The sequence below is a fragment of the Marmota monax genome, unplaced genomic scaffold (genome assembly GCF_021218885.2).
Source record: "Marmota monax isolate L192 unplaced genomic scaffold, Marmota_monax_Labrador192_F-V1.1 WCK01_AAM20220418_F8-fsc00004, whole genome shotgun sequence".
NCBI classification, from domain to species: domain Eukaryota; kingdom Metazoa; phylum Chordata; class Mammalia; order Rodentia; family Sciuridae; genus Marmota; species Marmota monax.
The window spans coordinates 21420006-21444538 of NW_026692881.1; the positions used below are offsets into that span (position 1 = coordinate 21420006).

General features: G+C 40.4%; 1 protein-coding gene across 1 annotated transcript; it reads left to right on the plus strand.

Annotated features, from left to right (window-relative positions):
• The first annotated feature begins 16191 nt into the window (after positions 1-16191).
• Positions 16192-24268, plus strand: LOC131424395 (syncytin-1-like). Its single transcript, XM_058581291.1, has 2 exons — positions 16192-16586; positions 21691-24268. The coding sequence occupies exon 2, from the start codon at positions 21739-21741 to the stop codon at positions 23578-23580; it is 1842 nt and encodes a 613-aa protein (XP_058437274.1). The 5' UTR covers positions 16192-16586; positions 21691-21738; the 3' UTR covers positions 23581-24268.
• Positions 24269-24533: the final 265 nt, after the last annotated feature.

Consider the following 24533-nt stretch of genomic DNA (forward strand, 5'->3'; position numbering starts at 1 on the left):
AAGGCTCTTAGGAAATCTTGACCATTGGCTTTCACTGTTTACACCAAAAAGAGAGGATCACAGACTTACTTGGGATGATAGAGAGTCAGTGTTGGAACTCAGAACTCAGATTCCAAAACCACTGTTTTTTTACTTAGTACCATAGGTAAATAATGCATTCGTTAAAGTAGAAAAAAAATCCTCAAAGGTTGTTTAGTTGCAGAATTCCACACCCATTAAAAAAAGAGAAAAGTTAACCTGGTCAGTCCACAAAGTTGAACACAGGGACACACACATACACACACACACACACACTATTTAGCAGCATAGATGTTAGTCATTTTAACACTGTGAACTTCTGAGACTTTTGACTATGGCTTTTTTTTTTTAATGTATTGAACTCAAGGAAGAAGCACATTTCATTATATTTTGAAATCTACAGTGTTTTTTTTTTCCCTTCTTTTTAGCTAAAACCAGGAATTGAGCAATCCTAGAATAAAATAATATTTTTACATCTCAGAGGAACTTCTGTTCAAGGATATAAAAGCAACCCATGGCTGCCAGCTGCCAGCCCCTTTATATCTAATACATAGGATGAAGAGGGTGAACTTGGGGGTCATCAAGGGCCCTTCATCTTCAGAAAGTCATGGATTACAGATAACATGAAGCAGAATTTTTTCACCCTCTATAATACACCCAATTTTTCAAGCAAACATGTTATTTGAAAAAAATAAATTTTTTATACATATCACCGAGTAGGCTTGGATATTAATCATTTTGGTAAATAGATTTTTAGTTTACTCCCCAAACACAGAACTGAAGCAGCATTCAAATGATTTATAAATGAACTGAGGGAGACAGGTGGTAAGTCTGTGGGACTGCTGGTTGTTGAAATAGTTAAATGAATTGGAATTAAATGAGTCGTGTTCTGTCACTATACCAGTGAGTTTCTACATCTAAGCTTTCATATGGATCCTTCTTTCAAAGCGAAATCAGAATGTTTTCAGGTAAAGGCATACACATATCAACTAAGAGTACCAGCTTCCAGCTAACTCAATGCTTATCATGTAATAAACACTCAATAAGTGTGAGTTGACTAAAAAGCAATTATTTCACAGGACATTATTGGCTGTGTTTGATTTCTCTAGTGACTTGTGTTTTTATTAGGGAATGGCAATGCTTAACCAAATGTAGACTTTGAGGCTGCAATGTTTAAAAGAAAATATTGGAACAGTAGGTATATTCCAGTTCTGTTCACAGAGGCTACTAATGAAAACCAAAACACAAACTGTTCTCTTATATAGTAACTGAATTGTTGAAAAATTTTATCCCAAAATAATTTTCTTTATGTAGAAAGACTTCCTGAAGGACCCAGCATTTGAGATGAGCTTGGCAGGAGTTTGGAAAATGCTAGCTACACAGATGCTTTGGATGAAGAGATAAAACTTTCTGACTCATCTTTTCACTCCCAATTCACTACTCTTCCAAGAATAAATTCTTATTTCTTGTGAATTTTACAGAATGATTTAGTTTTACCAAGTGTAAGAATTAAGCATATTAGGATGCAAATATACTGCTCTTGTATAAACTGAGTAATAGGAATAAATACCTCTAGTAAAACAGTTTGGGCATCTGCTGTACAGTTATCATTAAGTGTGCATAGGGCATTTGTTCCAGGATCCCTTGTGGACACACAAATTCAAGAACATTTTAGTCCCTCACATAAAATGATATAATATTTCCATATAACCTGAGTGCATCCTCATAGGAACTTTAAGTAATCTTTAGATCACTTATAAGAACTAATACAATGTAAATTCCACATAGATAGTTGTTATTTTAAATTGTTTAGGGGCTAATGACAAGGTAAAGATCTGTTTTTGTTTAGTATAGATGTAGATTTTTTTCCCCAAGATATTCGACCTACTGAAGGTTGAATCTATGGATGCAGAACCCAAGGGATATGGAGTGGCAGTTGCATATATTTAAGTGAGGATTCCAACATTTTCTGCATTTTAAAAATCCTGAAGAAATTCACTTTTGGTATACAAAAGTAATATTCCAAATTGTAAAGGTAGGTGTACAAGTCTGAATTATGTTAACACAAAAAAGACAATTATCTATGTAAGACTGAAATGTAATTATTTCCTTCAATTTAGACTGAATAGAGAATTACACAAAGAGTCATCACTGTAGATTTTAAAATACTTTATATCACATTGAATCTGGAAAACATCTAGCAAAACTGACATTCTTCCAATTTTAATACCTAAGACTATACCTGGGGTAACACTGCTGACAGACTATAAGAAATATGTGGGAATATGGAAAGACAGAAAATTTCTATTTTTAGTCATTGTCCTATTACATGCAAGATGCCCAAGTAAGCTATCTATTACATTTCAGACCTATAGAATATTGATGCAAACAAGTCTTGGGAATGCAATGGTAATTATTACTTTTTAAACACACCTATCTACAAGGTAGGACAGTGATAATAACAGCAGATTAAACAAAAATACCTCAATATATCTTATTATAGTATAATAAGATGCTTAAACAGAACTAGTCCCAAACCTTGGACCTTTGCATTCCAAAGGTGTGAAACATCGTTACCCACAGCAGTATCAGACCATCAAATATCTAAGTCTCTGGAAGAACCTCAGCTACCTGGCATAGCACTTCAGTTTACTCTAAGACCACTGACCAGTAAGAGGAAGAGCAATTGCACAGATGTTTGTGAACAGACACGATGCATATGGGTCAAGAGTTGAAAGGAATCCTAGAAATTGACACGTGTAACCATTACTTGATCTTCTGGTTACCCCACCGAATCTGGGAGAGTGGCGAGGTTTCTGAGATCAAGATCAAGTTAGAAAGTTTTAATCAGCAGACCCCAGAGTATATTTCAGAAATGTTGCACAGTGACAGTTGTTCTGTCTGCACACAATGATCTTGCTTCCGTTGAAATTCCAGAGAATGAATCAAAGAGGCTTCTATGCAGGTTACACAGACACTCAACACCATCACTGTTTTACAACATCCAACCCAAACAGTAGTATTGCAGGTTGACAGTTGAGGCCTATCAAACCACTAGCAAGTACAATAAGTTTAAAAATGTGCAAAAAACTACTATGTGGTCATTGAACTTAACAATTTAATTTAATTCTTGTAACGATTCTCTGAAGAAGATACCACCAATGACACATTTTACATATGTGGAGACCAGAGCATAGAGAAATGCACTTAGGGCAGCAGGCGCCCAGGACACAGGCACAGGGTGCAGCCTTTGGCCAGAGCTGAGGCTATCCGGGTGGTTGTGCTGTGAGGACTACAGGTGCAGGCAAATATGGACCAGGATGTAGAGCTGGTTGTGCTTGACCACACAGCTGATGCGAAGTTGGGTGGGGTGTAGAGTAGGCGGTGGTAACGGCCAGTGACGGGAGAAGGAGGAGATGATGAACCACTTATAAATGGCGCCCAAGCAGAACCCTATGCCGAAACCCTGGGAGGGCAAGAGAGTGCTGTGCTTTCATGGGCCTCTCTTTTATGAAGAAAAGTGTGTTGAGGACAAACAAATGAAATACTTTATACCTTATGGTGGTTGGAGTAAAATTGGGATGCATGGGTTGCAGAGAGCAGAATACTCAAGTACGCAGACACCAATCTGCAGAAACAGCAAGAACTCCAAAAAGCCAATCAGGTGCAGTATGCAGAGGGGAAAATGAGAGGGGGCTGCTCCAGGAAAGAGAAATGCATTTACCTTGGTAAGATTCATATATAATCAGGCCAGAATTCACCCTAAGTAGAGAGATCTCAGGATCTCTGATCTCAAACATTCCCCTAAGCTAACACACGCCTGTCTACTTTTTGCTATTTAAAAACCTTTCCTCTTTTGAGGTTTGGGATCTGCGTTTTGATTCAGGTTGCCAAATGACTTTAGAAATGGTATTCAGAGAGGCGAAACAACAGCAAAATGTTTTCCTTTGGTCATGGCCCATCAATAAAAGAAGTATTGAAATAGATGGTTTTGAGGAACATGTACCTGTTTAAGTCAGTTTTTTTTTTTTTCTGTAGTGACCAGAAGACCCAACAAGAGCAATTTTAGAGGAGGAAAAGCTTATTTTGGAACTCACCACTTCAGAGGTTTCAGTTCATAGGTGGTTGGCTCCATTGCTCTGAGCCTGAGGTGAGGCAGATCATCATGGCCGAAGAGTGTCAAGAAGGAAAACAGCTCAGGACACCACACAAGAAAACAGAGAGAAAACCCCTTAACAGGGACAAAAATTATATACCCCAGTTTTACCAGTGATCTACCTTCTCCAACCACACCCTACCTGACTTTCAAATTTATACAGAAAATGTTTTCCCTGGAAGAGTTTCCAGTCTAATGGTCAAGACCAACAGCCTGCAGATGCTTCTACTGGGAAGAATGATCCTACAGTTTGGGGAGTGGGACTCTGTAGCCATGCTTGGAGAAGTCCCACCAAGAGGCCGTTTTACAGTGACATCTGTGGGTATGAGTAATCTGGGCAAACAATTAATTTTGGGTGACATCACCTCAAGATCAGCTCCTTCTGAGAAGGATGCAGATCTGGAGGCTAATTTATTAATTTACAACAAGAAATATAATCATCCTGTGGACTGGAATCCTTACATCAGCAGGGCCAGCACATTTTTACCCTGTAGGCACACCAATGTGGGAAACCAAATTATAATCAGAAACTTTCTTGATTAGTGTGGAATTAGAGCAAGGAAAGCGAATTAGATGATTTTAGGCTTAGTGGGGTGAGACAAAAACAGCCTGATATGTCCATCTCCACAGCAGGGATAGTCTTTCAAATGGCAATATGCTCCTCAAATTTAGTGACCTACTTCTCTCTGCCCTGGTGGGGCTCGGAGAGGCACAGCTAACTTTTTTCTTATGATTATGATTTTTCTCGAATTATTTTCTGACCAATCTCTCCTCTGCTGGCAGAGTTATCATTTTTCATTAATATGTTGAGAATTTTCAGTTTAATTGAGTCGTTATTCAAAAACCTATTCCATTTCTTTCAAATAATTTTTTCCAACCCTTCTTATTGTACTTCAGATTCCTGCTCAGAGAATAATTCACGTTTTAAGTATTTACATGTATCACTACCCGAGGAGAAAAAAACATCTAGAAGAACTAGAACATGAATAGTACAACTTCTGGCATATTCTCAATTATGCCTATACATTTTACCTGATAAAAAACAATAACGAATGTCTTACTCAGCATGTTTTTGATAGAAGAGCCATACACAACAGTTCATATATTGTGGGATTACGCTTATAAAATAATGCCCAAATTAGGCCGATCCATGTAGGCCAATACATGTGACCCAATGTAGATTATTTGTGGAGGGAATTAAGAGTAAGAAGTGACTATCGATGGGATTTATTTTAAGAGTAATAAGAACACTTTAAATTTAAATAATGGAGATACTTGCTCAACTCAGAAAAATACTTTAAAAAGTTAAATGTTTGGGCTGGGGATGTGGCTCAAGCGGTAGAGTGCTCGCCTGGCATGCGTGTGGCCCCGGGTTCCATTCTCAGCACCACACACAAACAAGGATGTTGTGTCTGCCGAAAACTAAAAAGTAAATATTAAAAAACTCTCTCTCTCTCTCTCTCTCTCTCTCTTTAAAAAAATGTTAAATGTCTACTTAAAAGGGTGAATTTTGTGATATATAGATTATATATCAATAAAACCTATAAAAAAGTTAACAAAAAATTCAATAAGTGAAGACTTGATGAGGAAAATTTATATCCTAGAATCAATTCATGTTCAACATGGACCTCCATATATTTTACTATCCTTTGTCTGTGGCACAGTTAATTGACTCTCATACAAATGATCTATGCCTTACAATGTCCTAATCATCAAACAACTCTTTAATCATATTTGCTGGACATTTCTAACTGAAACAGATTAAAAAAAAAACTTTCAAACATGATTGTTAACAAAACAAGAAATTTAAATTTTATTTTTTAAATTTACTTTTTCTTTAACTTGAAAATTTAGTCAGAATCTTGTTTTCTGAAGTCTTTGGCTCACTTGATGCATGTGTGTTTATACCACATCTATCACATAAGAGCTCTTCTGACCACAGTGCAATGCCCAAAGCCTGCTTTTGGCGTGGTAAACTGATAGAGATAAGGCGCAGGTTCTTAGTTTCATTCTTCCTTCGGCCTCAACACTATTAGGAAGAGGCCCTTTTTCCAGGTGGAACAGATGCTACACATCCACTCATCTGCCTCTGAGATCACTTACAGCTTCATTGCACATTTCTTGACCACACTGATAGCTTGCTTCTCACTACAAAGGATTTAATTTTTTTTTTCTATGTTTGACAAATTTCTCTAGTGCCAGGAGAGTAGGGCAGTCTGAAAAATGCTAGAATCTGACATACGTTAGGCAACCTCATTCAAGTTTTTAGAAAAATACCCAGTTCCTTAACTTCTCTGACAAGTAATTCCATAGTGCATCTTACAAGGCCACTGAAGATCCCCTGAGGGATTGGGCCCTGGTTCTCAAAGCACCACTCATTAGTTAACATAGCTTTCATTGGCTCCTTCCGCTTCCTCTTTGCCTTTAACCAGCCTTTTACTTGTGTTTGTTGGGATTTTCTCTTGCAAATAAATTATATTTGTGGGAACCCAAGATGATACCTCGTCTATGATGCATTAAAACAGCACCGTCTATTTCTGATTTTTTTATCCTACTGAATCTATGATGTGATGTCAATCACATTCCATTACTCAACATAATATCCATTTAGAATCCACAACTGCAATATTAAAAAACCTCCTTTTAGAACTTCCCTAGGAACCAAAAAGAAAATAAACTTTGTTCCATGTTTCTGAGGATTCCTAAGAGATACAAGTCATTTTTAAATTTGCTGATAGTCTCACTACTATTCCTATAGTGAAAATCTACACTTGAATTATTACAGTGCTTTGATAAAGATACATAAAAATCAGCAATGATGGTTATAGCCTTTGATCCACTAATTCTATCTCTGAAGATTTATTTAAAGATTAATTCATATCAGCAAAGTTATGTCTGCTATAGTCATAAAATGATGTATTTCACTATTGCTTATAATAACAAGTGAAAAGAATGTGAAAAGAATATAAATGTCCAACAATGTGGGATGGACAACTAGATTACAGTGTATTAACTAATCATAAAATCATGTAGCTAGGAGAGAAGGAAATAACAATCATGGTTTTGTTAAGTCTCTCTTTAGAACCAGAAAGTGTTATACCATAAATCTCCATTTAGAAGTTCCTTAGGAACCAAAAAGAAATTATTTCCCCTGATTCTGGAAATTCCCAAGAACTATAGGCTATTTTCAATTTGTCTGAAAAGAAGCTAAAGAAAGCCTCATTTATTTTTTGATTATCATATATATGTTTGCATATGGACAAAAGCTAGAATAGAACTAGGTAAGGTCATCTATCAAAATAGATGTTTTCTTTTGAATACAAGATATGAGAAGCAGAGAATTTTGTCAGTGTAAAGATTATTTGTTAATACCTGAAGACTTGCCCATAAGTATGTTGCTAGCATTAAGTATAGCTGAAAAACATGCTGAGTATCTCAACCTGATTATTTATTTATTTATTTATTTATTTATTTTGTGGATGGGGAGAAAGAAATGGAATAATGAACTTTTATCAGTATTTTTTTGACAATAACAAATTTCAGTAGAAAATAAAGTAATTATAAAAATTCTGAGGCAGTTGCTTTTACCTTTGTCCCTCAGTAAGAATAGAGTTAATAAGAAAATCACTACTAAACCATCAATTTGGAAATCCTAGATTCATAATATTAATATAAAAAGCTACCCAGAAAAACAGCATCTGATTCTGAGGATAAAAGCCAATTATTCTTAGAGGAGTCAAACTAAAGGAGGTTCATGAAGGAGCTTTGTACATTGCAAACCCAGTTCACAGTGCAGCAATTAGAAATTAAAAGACAAGCCACCTGAGTTGTTACCTGATTTACAATATGCAGAGGTCAAGGGCATACCTTTTATAGAGAGAGTCATTATATTGTACAGGTGACAAACTATTGGCTGTAATTCCAGAACAGGGTGCCTTGGCCACTAGCATCGCAGGTCAGCTAGACATGCTGTTGCATGGCTTTCCTTCCTCTCATGGGACAGGGCTTGTTCTTTGTTCATGAGCTATCTGGGAGGGATTCAGATAGGAAAGAGGCAGAACTGCCAGCCTGAGCTCTATCATCTCCTATCCTCATTTTGTAGCCACACTGCACACAGTCTCTCTTGATACTTAACTCTCTTCTTTCCAAGTATTTATGTCTCCTGGGCTCAATCAGGGGCAACTCCAGTGAGGCTTTCAGAAGAATCCATTCCAAACTCTCCTAATTCTCTACAGCTTTCTTAGGAAAAATTGGCCTGCTCAAAGGTATTTGAAGATATGAGATCTATACATAGCAGAAGACCAATAAGAGCTTTAACCAACCTATTGTCTAAAATACCAAAGGGATGGTTTAATAATAAAAGAAACAAAAAATCACAAGACATTAATTTCAAACTAAATACTCATTTTGTATATATCAACATAGGTTTAAATAAGCAATTTAAATTTGGCTGCAGAAAAGCAAAGACTGCAGTGAACGGTATTTTTTTCAATGTTTAGTTTAAAATGTATACCTTTTTGTACTGCTTTCTGCGTTTTCCTTCTTCATGTATGAAATTTGAGAATGCTCAGTCATATCGGGTTCAAAGTCAAGGACTGTCTACTAATTTGCTACTAGCTGTATGAGCTCAGAACATTATTTAATTTTTCTCTATCTCATTAAAAATAATCATCATGGTAGTACATACTATAAAGGGTAGTCACAGGAGGAAAGGACAGTGCATGTAAAGCCATTAGAACATAGAGATAGTTTAGTATGTGTTATGCTTAAGAAAGTAATTATTATAAGGAATATATATATCTATTTGATATTCACAGGTTGGGTATCAGATCTAGAAGACAAGGAAAAGAATTTCATGAGGAACATGTTGAATGTGATGAGTCCGTAAATATCTAGGGAGTGATGCTGGGCAGGCAGTTCAAAATGTCCACTGTTGTTCAGGGAGAGATCTGTTAGGGCTTTGTATTCGCAAGCATACCCATAAAGATTTCACATCTGCAAATGGTGGTGAATAGCCAATTGAAAAACATGGTGTTTTATGAGGAGGGAAGGTATCAAAGAACAGGAATTTCTTTTGACACCTATTATTTGTTTGTTTGGTTTTTTATTGAGCAAAACAAATAAAAAGTTGTAGATGTATTAAAGGTAGACAATTAATGTTCAGGAGTAACCATAATGGTTAATGAATGATTCTACCATCAAGTTGTGGCATACCCATCACCTCCTACAATTAACCTTTATCTCCTCTGTATTCAGAACATTTATGACCTATGCTATTTTTTCAAATCTTCAGTATACATTATTGTTTTTAATTTTTATTTTGAGATAGATTCTGACTAAGTTGCTTAGGGCCTCACTAAATTGCTGAGGCTGGCCCACAATGTGTGATCCTCCTGCTTCAGCCTCCCAAATTGGGTGGCATTACAGGTGTGCACCACCATGCCCAGCCCAGCATACACTACTTTTAACTATCGTTATCATTACTATGTGTAATGTCCTTAAGATTTATTCATCTTATAATTGAACATTTGGACACTTTGACCAGTATCTATTCCTTTGTGCACCCCATCCCCAGCCCTGGAAACTACACTTGTTCTGTTTCCCTAAGTGATTCCATGTGATATTTGCCCTTTATTTGACTTTTAAGGAACAGCTTCGGGTAAAGAAAGAGTAGAAGATACTGAGAGTGGCCAAAGAATGAGAATAAGAAGAGGAAGAGAGTTGTTCCATAAAAATCAAGGTTCCATGTTTCCCAAGAAAGACGCTCTGAGGACTCAAGTTATGTAGACAGGAAACCAGATAAAGGTGAGAAGAAGTCATCACACCCCACAATCCAAAGACTATGCTAACCTCCAAGAGAGAGCAGTCTTGGAGAGATGATGAGGTAAGAAACTAGTTTTCAGTTGGTAGAGGAATGAATGGGAGGTGGAAAATTGGAAGCAGAGAATGTGGATAATGCTTCTGATATATTATCAGGCAATAGATTACATAGGCTGAGAGAATGGAGGGTGGGATCAGATTCATCCTCATCAGTATAAATGTATTTTAAGTTATGTACATAGGGGAGTTTTCAAAACCATGATATAAAATAAAGGGTTCATTGGAAACTAGTTTAAGATTATTGTGGTAATGTACAGAATTTCAGGAAATTAGCATTTAAAGAACTATATTGTAAATACTGGATGGGCTGCACTCTACCTTGCTGCTGTGGGCCCTTGTCTACATGATATCAAACAACCAGGACTTAAGAGGGAAAACTCAAGTAAATCAGCACATTTTTTTTTTATCTGCAAGGTACTAAATACTTGTTTTGACAGATCATCTTACTAAATTGACTCAATCAAACATTTGTGGTGGCATCATTTAGAGAAGACCCTAGGTGCATTGCTTATCTAAGTTGTGCTATATGACTAGACTTTACTCACCCATGAAGGCAATGTGTGTTCGTGTGTATGTGTGTACATGCACATAAACACACATGCACACGTATTTACAATCTTCTCACACTTTGTATTGTTTAGCTGTCTGAAAGATTTTTCCAAGTCTAAGATTTGTTTCCTGATATCCAACATCATCCAGGTGGCCGAAAACTTTCTTTTTTCATATTATTGTCTAGCTTTATTTAAGTCAGGTGATACTGAGTCAACTTACTATTTATACAGTTCATTCTATTTTAAAGAATAGAATGTGAGGGGAGGAAGGGGGAAAAAGTATGTGAAAGACTCAGGTTGTCAATAGAGGAAAAAAAAATAAAGACAGGAAAGCTGGAGAGGGAAAAGCATTAGTTCTGAAAATGAGGATGAAGTCCAGAAGACTGAAAAAGTCCTTGCTGTCGGATCCAGCTCTTACACTGGATGTCTTACAACTATCAAAGCAAGACATTTGGAGGAAGATTTCTGGGGTCATAGCTGAAGTTTTCAAATCATGATTAGCTAAAATCTCCAGATGTCTAACTCACAACTTCCTAAACAGAATATAAAAATTTCCCTCAGAAGGTGGAAGGGAAGTTAATTTAGTGGAATGTTTTTAAGTAGCTCCTAAGAAGAAGTATTTCTATCCCTTCCATTTAAATATTTAAAGGGGCCAAATTTAGCTCTAACAGATCTCTGAATTGTCCAATAAATGTCATTGTAACTGCTTTCAAATAAAATAGCCTATGCTGAATGGAAAAGGCCAAAGAACACAGTGTGCATACCATTATTTTAAATGACTAATTCAATTTCTGTCATCATTTTGGATTACTCCAGCACAAAACAGCCATACTGCTTATTGAATATTTGTTATTGCAAATATTTTTTATAGAAGTCAGTCTTTCTCAAAATAGATTTTGAAGGATATACGTAATGTTCCTGCTTGATGTGGTGCTTTCAAAGGGAAATTCAGATAGTAAAGAAAGTCCAAGAAGCCTGAACTAATGCACAAGGGTGAAGGAACCACAGGCTTCTCATCTCTGTCAGAAACTCTGATTCCATATCCAATTGTCTTGAAAGAGAAAAGTGGCTGTATTTTGTATTTACTTAGAAGAAGTAAATTTTGCATGAGCAAAATTATAAAGGAGGCTAAATTTGACATAAATATTTTCTTTTCTGTACACACACATTCATTATTCCTTTATAAAAATTGGATGCTTATTGCTGGGTTTTGGATTTTGAACACATTTTTCTCAACCAGCAGTTAATAAAGGTGGAAACTACTGATTGCAATTTAGTCTAGCTATTAAGATTTAGTCCTTTAGGGCATCTGCATTTTAAATAATAGATCAATACTCACTGTGTGTCTTATGTGTGAAGTACTGTGGATTACAGAAGACTTAGGGCTTGCTCAGAACATTTTAGCTTACTTTGGTTAATAAAACACACTAGAGAGAATTATATGGTTGATACTTGATGAAGAAGTACTATTGATAGAATCACTGTCTAATTAGCCATTCCAAATAGTTTCATAATATAAGACACAGTAAACAGTTTGCTAGTTAAAATTTCAGAATCTGGAGCTAGCCTACTGGGGTACAGATCTTGATTCTGCTATTTACTATTTACCTAACCTTGGCCAAGATCTTGCACTACATATTCTTCAGGTTCCATATATTCAACATGAGGACAATTATAGTACCTTCCCCTTGGAGCTGTGAGCATTAGGTTATCATTGCATATCTAATTTATATATATGTATTTACACAGTGTCTACTATGCTTCAAGTATTAGCATTTGTTTTCACTATAAATAGATGGTGCCAGAATCAGTTACCATCTTTTTACATAGGGAATTTGGCCTTTACAGGTTAAACACATTATTGGCTTTGAAATGCACAAACTATCCTGTAGGTTATTCATCTGGTTCACTAATATGTATTGTATGCTTACTTTGTTCAATCATAATTCAAGGTATTGTAACTTATTGATTATTACAAAGTCTTTGCCTTCATGGACTTTTTATTCCAGTTGTGAGGGAGATAAAGAGATAAATAGTCCAATAATGTGAAATGATAATTATGATTTACGTATGAGATGTCCCCCAAAATCTCATATATATACATATATATGTATGTGTGTGTGTGTGTGTGTATATATATATATATATATATATATATATATATATATATGTGTGTGTGTGTGTGTGTGTGTGTGTGTGTATGTATACATACACACACAATGCAAGGAAGTTTAGAGGTGAATTGGTTTGGTTATGAGAGCCTTATCTTAATCAGTGTCTTAATCCATTGATAGAAATTAACTGGGTGGTAATTATAGGCAGGGAGGACATGGCTGGAGGAGGTGGGTCACAGAGAGTGTGCCTTTGGGATTTGTATTTTGATCCTGGTGAGCAGAGCTCTCTCTGCTTGCTGTTTGTCATGTCCTTAGCTTTCACTGCCACACCCTTCTGCCATGATGTTCTGCCAGAGTTCTGGAGTCAATTGGGTATGCCTCCTCTATGTTGTTCTTGTCAGCTCTTCTGGTCACATAGACAAAAAGCTGATAGTAAAGGTATAATGTGGGGAAAGTACCATTTTAAATAGCATTATCAAGAAAGAAGGCTGAAGAGTTTTTCTGTGAGCAGGGACACAGTTTTACAAAGGGAGAGAGTCATGTTAGTATCTGAGTGGAGAGTAGTAAACATTCTTGGCAGACAGAGGAATGCTAAGTGTCAAGTTCCTGAGACCCCAAAGTATGTGTTGTATTCAGGGACTAACGATGAGGTCAGGTTGTTTGATGTGGAATGGCCAAAGGACAGGCTGGTGGGAAACAGGATAATGAGAAGGTCATGAGTGTAATGAGAAGAGAAGGATGAGGACTCTCTTCTCCATGTTTTGGTGAGTAATTGTAGGATGACAAGCCATCAGGTGACATGGTTTTGTTTACACATTAGAAGTATTGAAGAGGTAAACATGTAGGGGTCAGTCCAGTAGTAGAAGCAAAATGACCAGCACTTCTTGAAAGTCATGTGAAAACCAGAACAAGAGGGCTGAGACTAAGAGGGCTAGAGGTGAGAACTGTGAAATCTAGGATACACCATGTATAAATGAGAGCATTTTCTGATAGTACAATATGCAGTGTCTGACCACATTGACAGTAGCCCTCCTCCATTTCTTCCAGTAAAGAAAGCACATAGCAAAAAAGAGTGAGAATAATGGTTCTATGGGGGCAAACTCAAATTTGATTGAAGTTGAGGAAATATAAACTTTTTACAAAGAACTGTGTTATTAGTAATGACTTAGTAGTGACACATCACCCTCACCCATCACCACTACCACGGACAGAGAGAATCCCACAGCTTCCTGTGAGAATTCAGAGTTGTAGAAAAGCTGTATGGAGGGAGAAGGTGGGTTCAGACCAGGTCTTTAATGAGTGGGCCTGAAAAGGATTTCATCAATTTCCAGGCATTGAATAAGGCAATCTTTCCAGAACCTCCCACTGATGCTGTGGAGTAGATTGATGGGCAGTGAGCTGACATTTGGTAGAAAGAAGTCTGAGTTACTCCTCTCTCTAATTATATGCTATACACATTCCTTCACCTACTTATTAAAGTCTCTAGAACAAACATGCAAGAGGAAGTCTTTGGATAAGAAAAGAGCAGAATTCCAGTGTACTTTCCAGCAGTATGTGATATTCTTCCTTTGTTCCTGAGAGACATTTGGTGGGTGATGAATCCTGTCAAGCAAATCTCTTTACCATTCAGCAGGTAGAAGTGTCTAAAAAAAAAGGATTTATCACATTTAATTAACTTTATTGGGTTGCTTGATAGGCCTACATCAGCCTTTTTATGTGCTGACACTTAAATGCCTTCTTTTCTTCATTGGGGTCTAGACAACTACAGAGGAAAAGACGGAAACTACAAGCTTGGTGATGCTAATGAAAAAACATTCTCCCTCACCAGAGGACAGGAACATGGACCAGTGGCGATGACCAGGACAGCAGGGTGATGAACTTCCTTGGGCTCCCTACCTCCTCAGCGCTTTCCCAAAGCCAGTGTGTTGTTTATAGTTTTCACACTATTTTTATGGCCCTCTCCAAATTCTCCATCTGCTGAAATTTTAGCTCCTCTTCAAAATTCCATCAGTCAGCAATATAAACTGTTTCACTTCCCACAAATACAAAACAAAATCAACAAAAACAGGTAGGCAAAATACATATAGACCAAAATAATTAAAACTCGTGGACAAGTCCAGGAACGGCAGCTTCTTGGTTGGGTCAAAGGAATAACTAGTCTTGTGGGCCTGATTGTCTTGTTGGGGACACTATGACCAGGGGTATGGATGCTGTTGACTGGCCCAGGTCTTGCCAGGTGCTCAACTATCACCAGAAGGAGTTAGCAGAGCTAGAAAACAAGGGCTTAGATGAAAGAGGGGGAGTCCCCCAAGTAAAAATTTGTTCATAAGATTCAACAAAAGAAACCTACGAATGCCTGCTCAATAGCTGAGTTCATATTTTCTTTCTTTGTTCTTGCAGCACTGGGATTGAACCCAGGGCCACACATATACTAGGCAAGAGCTCTACCTCTGGGCTGTACCTCCATTGGCCCTTGTATTTTATTTCTTTGGGGGAATTTTAACCTGAATTCGTAGCCAGAAGTAAGTACTTCCTCTCCAAACTCCACCAAACAGTTTCATTATTTGCTTTGTCATATTTCCTCACACAGGTACCTTCTCACTCTGTTTACAACTCTCAGTGAAGGACAGAAGCCATGCTCTGTCTGCACCTGAGATGAACATGGCGTGTAGCACAGCATGCTGCCCACAGAAAGTGTGGCATTAAGTCACTTGGAGAATATGTCAGTATAGTTTTATTTTTGAAAAATGAAATAAGTGCACGTGATTAGGGAACCATGGAAATCAGTAATGAACAGTGCTGTGAGATTTATTGCACTACCAATAGAGAGTATTTATTCTTCTTATTTATTTTTCATAGAGTCTCATTTATTCACACTTGTTTCATTTTTTTTTCGAAACATCTTAGCCAATATTTTTGTTAAGTGCCTTTTACATATAGCAATTTTACTAGATAAGCTCAATATCTCATAACAAACCTGGTGTTACTAGGTCTATTTTATGGATCTCATTTTTAGACAGGTTAAGAGACATAGCCCACATGCAGAGTGAGGAATAGGTAGAGCTTAGATCTGAATTCAGGTCTGTCTGCTTGCAAATTACTAATGCTTTCCCCAGACTATAAATACCTTAGGTTTTAACATTTGTGTTCATTCATTCATGTGGAAGTGAATGAGGTTTTTTTCCTCTGGCACCTATTAAAGAAGAGAGCATGTTTTTTGTCACTTTTTTTGTTTTGTTCTTTTTAAACAAGAATATTTTAATACAATATTTTTCTTTTATTTTCCTTTTATTTCCTTCCTTTCTCCAGTCTTCCTTCCCTCCTTTTCTTACTTTTTAGCTGCTTCATTTGACAAACAGTTTTGGAGCCTTTAAGATTTAACAAAGGCATTGGGGTTCCCAGCTTGGCTTCTTGGGGTGGGTGGATTTGTTGGCAACAGGTCCACCTTGGCCCCTGGAGCCCTACCTCCACTAGTTTGTTCTGCATGCCAGTGTGGCCAGCTCACAAGGCCATGGCGAACTTGCGGTTTTTCTGTTCCTGCTTATCCGTCTGAGACATATGTATCCCACGGGAATGCCTTGACCTTTTCTGGTCTGATGGACTTATTGTTAAGGGAGGTTTCGGTACCTGACAATAATAGATGTTGAAACTAAATTTCTCCCCCATCCCTCCTGCTTTTGGGTAGTTTTCCACTTCTGCTGCTTGGGGTATAAAAAAAGGTGTGTTAGCAATAAAGATTATTATTGACTCCTGGATGAAGAACCTTGGTGTCCTGTGTGTCTTTTAACCTCGCCGTCCCTCGCCGGACTCGGCTCCCTTGGCCGGACGCGGCAATTGGAGGTTCCCACTGAGATCCGGAAAGCAGGGGTAAGCGGACGGGGCTCACCTTCTAAGAAAGAAGGGGGAGGATTGGTTTAAAGATAATTTAAAGAGACAGGGTACGTACCATGGGTAACTCAACAGCGAAGGTTCGTCTGGCCAACGAACTGAAAGAGCTGTTAAATACACAAGGAACAGGAATAAAAACTAAGACTGCAACCGAATTCGTTGAAATTATTGCCCAGGCTTGTCCTTGGTTTCTGACAGGAGGATTTCTTAATAATAGTGACTGGGACCTGGTGAGGCATGACCTTCAGAAATTATTGAGGGACCGGGGCTTGGACAGTGTCCCAGTTGCCACCTTTTCCTTATGGAGGTTGGTAAAGGATGCTTTATTAACAGATAAAGTAAAGATCAAGGATCAGCTTGCTGAATGTGAACAGGCCCTTAATCAGGTGCAGGAAGAGCAAATGGCAGAATCCTTAAAGGATGAGGGTCCTCTTGAGGACTCGGGCTCGGAGGGTAGGAAACGCCTCCAGATTTCTAAGCCCAAAAAGGATCCTGAGGACCTCAGTTCTCTCTCTGAGGAAGAGGAGGGATTAGAAAGGGAGATAGAGGAACTAGAACATCGCCTTAAAAGGGCAAATGTGAGGGTGCCTAGGGCCCCCTCAGTTGCCGCACCTCCTCCCTATAATCCTGATTGGAATGAGGACGCCCCTACTAGACGGGCGGGGGTCCACTGGGGTTCTAGAGCGGCTCAGGTTTTTCCAATGATTGAAAACGCCGATGCTGATGGACAGCCGGCCAGAGCCCATGTCCCCCTAGCCTTCAAGGACATAAAACAGCTTAAGGAGGCGGTCATTAATTATGGACCTCATGCCCCTTTCACATTGACCCTCTTCGAGTCCTTCTCAGCCAGTCAACTGATACCCAATGATTGGCAGCAACTTTGCAGGGCTGTGTTATCTGGAGGGGATTTCTTATTGTGGAAAAGTGAATATCATGAAAGGTGCCGCGAGCTGGCTCAGATTAACCTGAATGCGGGCCATCAACAGCGAAATGCCGAAATGTTGACAGGAACTGGGCAGTATGCCACCATAGGCCAACAAATTAATTACAACCCAGGTGTTTATGCTCAAATAGCCTCAGCTGCAGTCCATGCCTGGAAAACCCTGCCCGTTTCTAAGACTGAAGCAAAAATTTCCAAGATCTCTCAAGGACCCTCTGAACCTTATTCAGACTTTATAGCCCGCCTAATGCAGGCTGCTGGAAAAATATTCCCTAATCTGGAACAGGCTATGCCACTTATTAGACAACTGGCATATGAAAACGCTAACACTTACTGCCAAAATGCTATTAAGTCCTCCCGGGCCAAAAGTATAGATGACATGATTCGAGCATGCAAAGATATAGATGGGCCTCATATTACTGGTCAGGTTTTGGCTGCTGCCCTTAAGACTGGAATGCAAAAAGCTGATAACAGGGGAACCCGCTCTAAGGGGTGTTTTAAGTGTGGGAAAGAGGGACATATAAAGAGAAACTGCCAGGAAAGGAGTGAGGGTGCTGGCAGAGGGATGCCTGGAATTTGTCCTAGATGTCATAAAGGAAATCATTGGAGCAGTGAGTGCAGGTCAAAATTTGACATCCAGGGTAACCCAATACCGTCGGGAAACGGGAGCAGGGGCCCGCCCCGGGCCCCGGAAGCCAAAGTGTACGGGGCAGTGCAGGGACAGAACAGTGCCCCAGGGAGTGGGCGTCTCCGCCGCCTCCCACTGACCAACCCCTTTCTATCTGGGAACTCCCCAGGGGAACACCAGGAAGCGCAGGACTGGACCTCAGTTCCACCTCCCGAGCGGTATTAACTCCCCAAATGGGACCCCGGACGCTGCCTACTGGGGTTTTTGGACCCCTGCCAGAGAGGACGGTGGGACTAGTGTTGGGACGAGGTAGCGCAACTCAGTGGGGCTTGAAGATTCTTACGGGGGTTGTTGATGCTGATTATCAGGGAGAGATAAAGATAGTAGTAGAAGCTACCCAAGGAATTGTTATTCTTCCCCCCGGGGAGCGTATAGCTCAATTGCTGCTGCTACCTTTAGCTTCCATTCCTGGGCACACCCTCCGTGGGTCCCGGGGCGACGTCAGCTTTGGCTCCACTGGAACTCCCCAGGCCTTTTGTGTAGCTCATTTGGATTCGTGTCCCAACCTGACCATTGAGATACAGGACAAGGCTTTCAAGGGAATACTAGATACGGGGGCAGATGTCTCTGTCATTTCTGAAAAACAATGGCCACCTGCCTGGCCCCTCCAGAGTCCCTCGGCCATATTACAGGGGATAGGACAGACCCGACCAAAAAGAAGTGCCTCCTTTTTAAAATGGAGAGATGGTGAAGGACATAGTGGCCATTTCCAGCCTTATGTGGTGACTGGACTCCCCACGAATCTTTGGGGGAGGGACTTGCTTCATCAAATGGGGGCTATTCTCACTACCCAGACTTTGAAAGGAAATAATGACTTTGTTAATGATGCAATGCTAGACATGGGATGGATCCCTGGAAGGGGACTAGGAAAGAGACATGAGGGCAGAATATCACCCGTGGATCCAGCAGAACAGGTTACCCGGCGGGGAAGAGACCGGAGAGGACTGGGAAATTTATCCTAGGGGCCACTGAAGTGCGGCCACCTCCACTGTCCATTACTTGGTTATCAGATGACCCTGTGTGGGTAGAACAGTGGCCCCTAACTAAGGACAAATTACAGGCCGCTTCCCTATTAGTTCAAGACCAGCTTAAGTTAGGACACGTGGTGCCCTCTACCTCCCCTTGGAATACCCCTATTTTTGTTATACAAAAGGGGTCTGGGAAGTGGAGACTTCTTCAGGACCTACGAGCTATTAATAAAACTATGCAACCCATGGGACCCTTACAACCAGGGCTACCCTTTCCTACTGCGATCCCAAAGGATTGGCATCTTATTGTCATAGATTTAAAAGATTGTTTCTTCTCTATCCCCTTAGACCCACGAGACCGAAAGCGTTTTGCTTTTTCCTTGCCTTCCACAAACTTTAGGGAACCTTACCAACGGTATGAATGGACCGTCCTACCTCAAGGGATGACTAATAGTCCTACAATGTGCCAATATTTTGTAGCTGAGGTTTTACGACCCTTTCGACAGCAGTTCCCACAGCTCTACCTCATTCATTATATGGATGACATCTTACTGGCAGGGCCCAAGAAAGAAAGGCTTCTTCAATCTTATGAAGTCCTCCAATCCCTTCTAAAAGGGGCAGGGCTGGTCATAGCACCCGAAAAGGTGCAGTTTCAACACCCTTACAATTATTTGGGATACATCATTAATAACATAGGAATCTTTCCCCAGAGACCCCAGTTCCAGATAAATCAGCTCAAAACTTTACATCAGTGGCAGACATTCCTCGGAGAAATACAGTGGCTGCGCCCATCCTTTCATATTCCAACTGGAGAGCTCAAACCCCTGTATGACCTCTTGCGAGGAGATCCTTCTCCTACGTCGTGTAGAGTACCTACACCAGAAGCCTTACGAGCACTGAGGCTAATAGAAGAGGCTCTGCAGGACATGCAGATTACGCAGATAGATTATTCTCTGCCCTTGTCATTTATAGTTCTACCTTCTAAAATTACTCCCACAGGAGTGTTCTGGCAAACGGGTCCCATTTATTGGGTCCACTTGCCGGCTTCTAACCCCCGGGTATTGACTCCCTTTTATGAGCTAGTTATTAACTTAATTTGGAAGGCTAAATATTTGGGTGATGCATTGTTTGGAAAAACCTTTGACATACTTATTCAACCTTACACTCAAGATATGATACACAAGTTACAACAAGAACATGACCTTTGGTGTCTTTTCCTGTGCAGCTTCAAGGGTCAGATTGATAATCACTTCCCTAAACATAGACTTTTGGAGGGCTTTAAAAGGTGTCCCATTATCTTCCCAAAGATTATGAAAAGGGAACCTATTCCAAAGGCCCAAACTGTATATACAGATGGGGCCAAAAATGGATTTGCCGTCGTTTTTGATGGATCTCAAATTCTCCGACAACCTGTGTCAGGTCAGTCGGCCCAAAAGGCAGAAGTTGAAGCTTTAATCATAGCTCTCAAAGTCTATAGTTCTATTCCTCTTAATGTATATACTGACAGCTTATATGTAGCCAATCTGGCTCTAGTCATAGAAACAACATCATATATTGGAAAGCAATCCACCATCACAGAACAACTACAGGTAGTTCAGCTTCTCATTTGGGCTAGACGAGATCCTTTATACATTGGCCACATCCGAAGCCATTCAGGGCTCCCTGGACCTTTGTCAGAGGGCAACGCAAAAGCAGACGCTGCTACTCATGCTGTTGGCCTTTCCTGTGTGACGACCAAATATGATAAGGCCTTACAATTCCATAACAAATTTCATTTAAATGCACAGTCTTTACGCTTCCACACAGGATGTTCACGAGACCAAGCTTTACAGATTGTCTCATTATGTCCAACCTGTGCACCATTTATTCATTCTCCTTCCCTTGGGGTTAATCCAAGAGGACTACAACCTAATGATGTCTGGCAAACTGATGTTACACACTTCCCTAGCTTTGGTAAGCTCTCCTTTATACATGTTTCCACTGACACATATTCTGGCTTCATTTTTGCCACCCTACATACTGGAGAGAAGGCTAAGGACGTAATCAGTCATCTTCTAAAAGCCTTTTCCTCCATGGGCACCCCACGATGCCTCAAAACCGATAATGGTCCCGCATATGTAAGCCAGGCGGTTCAACGGTTTTGCACCCAATGGGAAATTAATCATAAGACTGGAATCCCTTATAATCCACAGGGACAAGCTATCGTGGAACGAGCCCATCAACATTTAAAAACTTATTTACAAAAAACAAAAGAGGGGGAGATATACCGGAATTGTCAGGGACCACAAGCACTTCTAAGCATAACCTTATTTACTTTAAATTTTTTACTCACTGACACTGGAGGGCGCACGGCTGCACAACGCCACTTTTCCCCTCCCACTGTACAAGATGCTCAAATAAGGTGGAAAGATTTATCCACCGGAAAGTGGCAACCCCCGGCTCCACTCTTAGCTAGAGTGAGGGGAGCTGTATGTGTTTTTCCCCCAGGAACTGAGAAGCCCATTTGGATCCCGGAGCGCTGCACCAGACCAGTGAATGAAAATTCAAGACAAAATGAAGTTCCCAAGATGGCTGATCCTGCCGCCGTTGTTCTCACCCCTTCAAGTGAGTGCCGAGACACACCTCATGAGCTGGACTCCGCTTGTGGCATTCCTTCTGGACAGGTTTGCTGAAGGAGGGCTTGACCCCCCACCTGGGAATATTCATGAATATCTTTTTGGAGCCCCTTGTGAGTGTAAGGGAGGGCCCCGGCACTCGGCCCCCTCTGGTTATATCCAGAGCATTGATTGTGGGACTAAAGTAGCCTACATGGCGGCTGAACTCAATGAAAACATCGGAGGATTTAAGCAACCAAAATGGGTATGTGTTAATAAGCCCGGACTTGTTGTCCCTAATCCGACCGAGACTCTTGGAAGCTGTCCCGCCACTTGTCATTACACCCCGGCAATGCACATCTCCTGTTATACATCGGCCTCAATTTGTGTTAATAATCAAGGAAAACAGTATTTTGAGGCCATCCTAACTAACACCCGTGGAGAATGGGGGACCACTTATAATTATATTCCTTTTCTTGGTGACCGGGGAGGGGAAGGCATCACGACTCGGTTAACGGAGGCGGGATGTGAGGGCGTCGTGGGTAAACCTTCCTGCTGGCCCATGCAGGCCCCCATCGGAGTCTCTGATGGAGGGGGACCCACTGATGCTATCAAACACCTTCAGGTGATTAAGCTTTTAAAGCCGGAGATCCCTAAGCCTACATACCACCCCTTGATATTGCCCAAATCCCAGTTTCCTGATTTAGATGCCAATACATTAGATATCCTAGAAACCACCTTTTCTTTACTTAACAGTTCCAACCCTACCCTTGCTGGTGATTGCTGGCTCTGCATGATGGCAGGTGCAGTCATGCCATTGGCGGTTCCCATCAATTATACCATTGATGATGACAACACATGTCAATCTGGGCTACCCTTTAAGGTGCAGCCTCTAGGTGGTTTTATGTCATGCCTTCTGGGCATGATGCAAAATAATACCTATGATGTTGATGTTGGAATCTCTTCCTTTGGAAACTGCTCATTAGTAAAGAATTACTCCTCACCTACTCCGCCCATTTGTCCCCCTAATGGTACAGTTTTTATGTGTGGTGGAAATTTAGCTTTTCCCAGGCTCCCAGCAAATTGGACTGGTGGTTGCGTTCTGGCATTACTGCTTCCTGATATCACGATTATCTCAGGAGATGAACCCCTACCCATTCCTAGCCTAGACATCTTAGTTAGAAGACACAAGAGAGCTGTGCAGGCCTTACCACTCCTTGTTGGCCTTGGAATAACCGCTGCTGTGGGTACAGGCACGGCAGGATTGGGTACGGCTATACATTCTTACCGCCGCCTATCTCAACAGCTTATAGATGATGTGCAAACCCTGTCGGGAACCATTAAAGACTTACAAGACCAGATAGACTCCCTAGCAGAAGTAGTTCTTCAGAACAGGCGGGGTTTAGACTTGCTTACTGCCAATCAAGGGGGAATTTGTTTAGCCCTTGGGGAGAGGTGCTGTTTTTATGCTAACAAATCTGGCATAGTTCGCACAAAAATTAAACAACTCCAAGAAGACCTAGAAAAAAGGAGGAGGGAATTATTTGAGAACCCTCTCTGGACTGGACTTAATGGATTTTTGCCTTATCTTCTTCCCTTATTGGGACCATTGTTAGGCCTCCTTCTAGTAGTGGCAATAGGACCCTGCATTGTAAATAAGATAGTACAATTCATTAAGGATCAAATTAATATCTTAGCCTCTAAGCCAATACAGGTTCACTATCAACGCTTGAAGATGGATGATCGCCCCTCTGAGATATACTTCAGACCTATCCGAAGATGAGTGTCCTCCTTAAAAGAAGAACTCCTGCCATATCTTTTCTCTATGCATACCTCTCCCTCTTGCCTTCCTGTACTAGGATCTTTGCTGTCTAATCTCTCGGTCCAATCACATCTGCCATTCGGCGGTGACGGTCATGGGTCCCGTAGGTGGAGACGGTTAAGCGTTTACCGCAATAGTGTCTTGATAGGTCATAACACCTTGAGCTGATCTTGTAGTACCCAGTGACGGGCAACTTTCACGCTTGCTGTGCGACCTAAGCCAGGGAATCGGGGCCTTCCCAGAGACGGGTAAGCATCGCAAGGGCTGTGAACGACCTAAGACAGGGGCTACTTGATTCCCACTGGCATGCAAAAAACAAAAGAGGGGGACTTGTTGGCAACAGGTCCACCTTGGCCCCTGGAGCCCTACCTCCACTAGTTTGTTCTGCATGCCAGTGTGGCCAGCTCACAAGGCCATGGCGAACTTGCGGTTTTTCTGTTCCTGCTTATCCGTCTGAGACATATGTATCCCACGGGAATGCCTTGACCTTTTCTGGTCTGATGGACTTATTGTTAAGGGAGGTTTCGGTACCTGACAATAATAGATGTTGAAACTAAATTTCTCCCCCATCCCTCCTGCTTTTGGGTAGTTTTCCACTTCTGCTGCTTGGGGTATAAAAAAGGGTGTGTTAGCAATAAAGATTATTATTGACTCCTGGATGAAGAACCTTGGTGTCCTGTGTGTCTTTTAACCTCGCCGTCCCTCGCCGGACTCGGCTCCCTTGGCCGGACGCCAAGTCACTTGGAGAATATGTCAGTATAGTTTTATTTTTGAAAAATGAAATAAGTGCACGTGATTAGGGAACCATGGAAATCAGTAATGAACAGTGCTGTGAGATTTATTGCACTACCAATAGAGAGTATTTATTCTTCTTATTTATTTTTCATAGATTCTCATTTATTCACACTTGTTTC

Coding starts and splice junctions, on each gene's coding strand:
- LOC131424395 (XM_058581291.1), top strand. CDS start 21,739: ATGAAAATTCAAGACAAAATGAAGTTCCCAAGATGGCTGATCCTGCCG.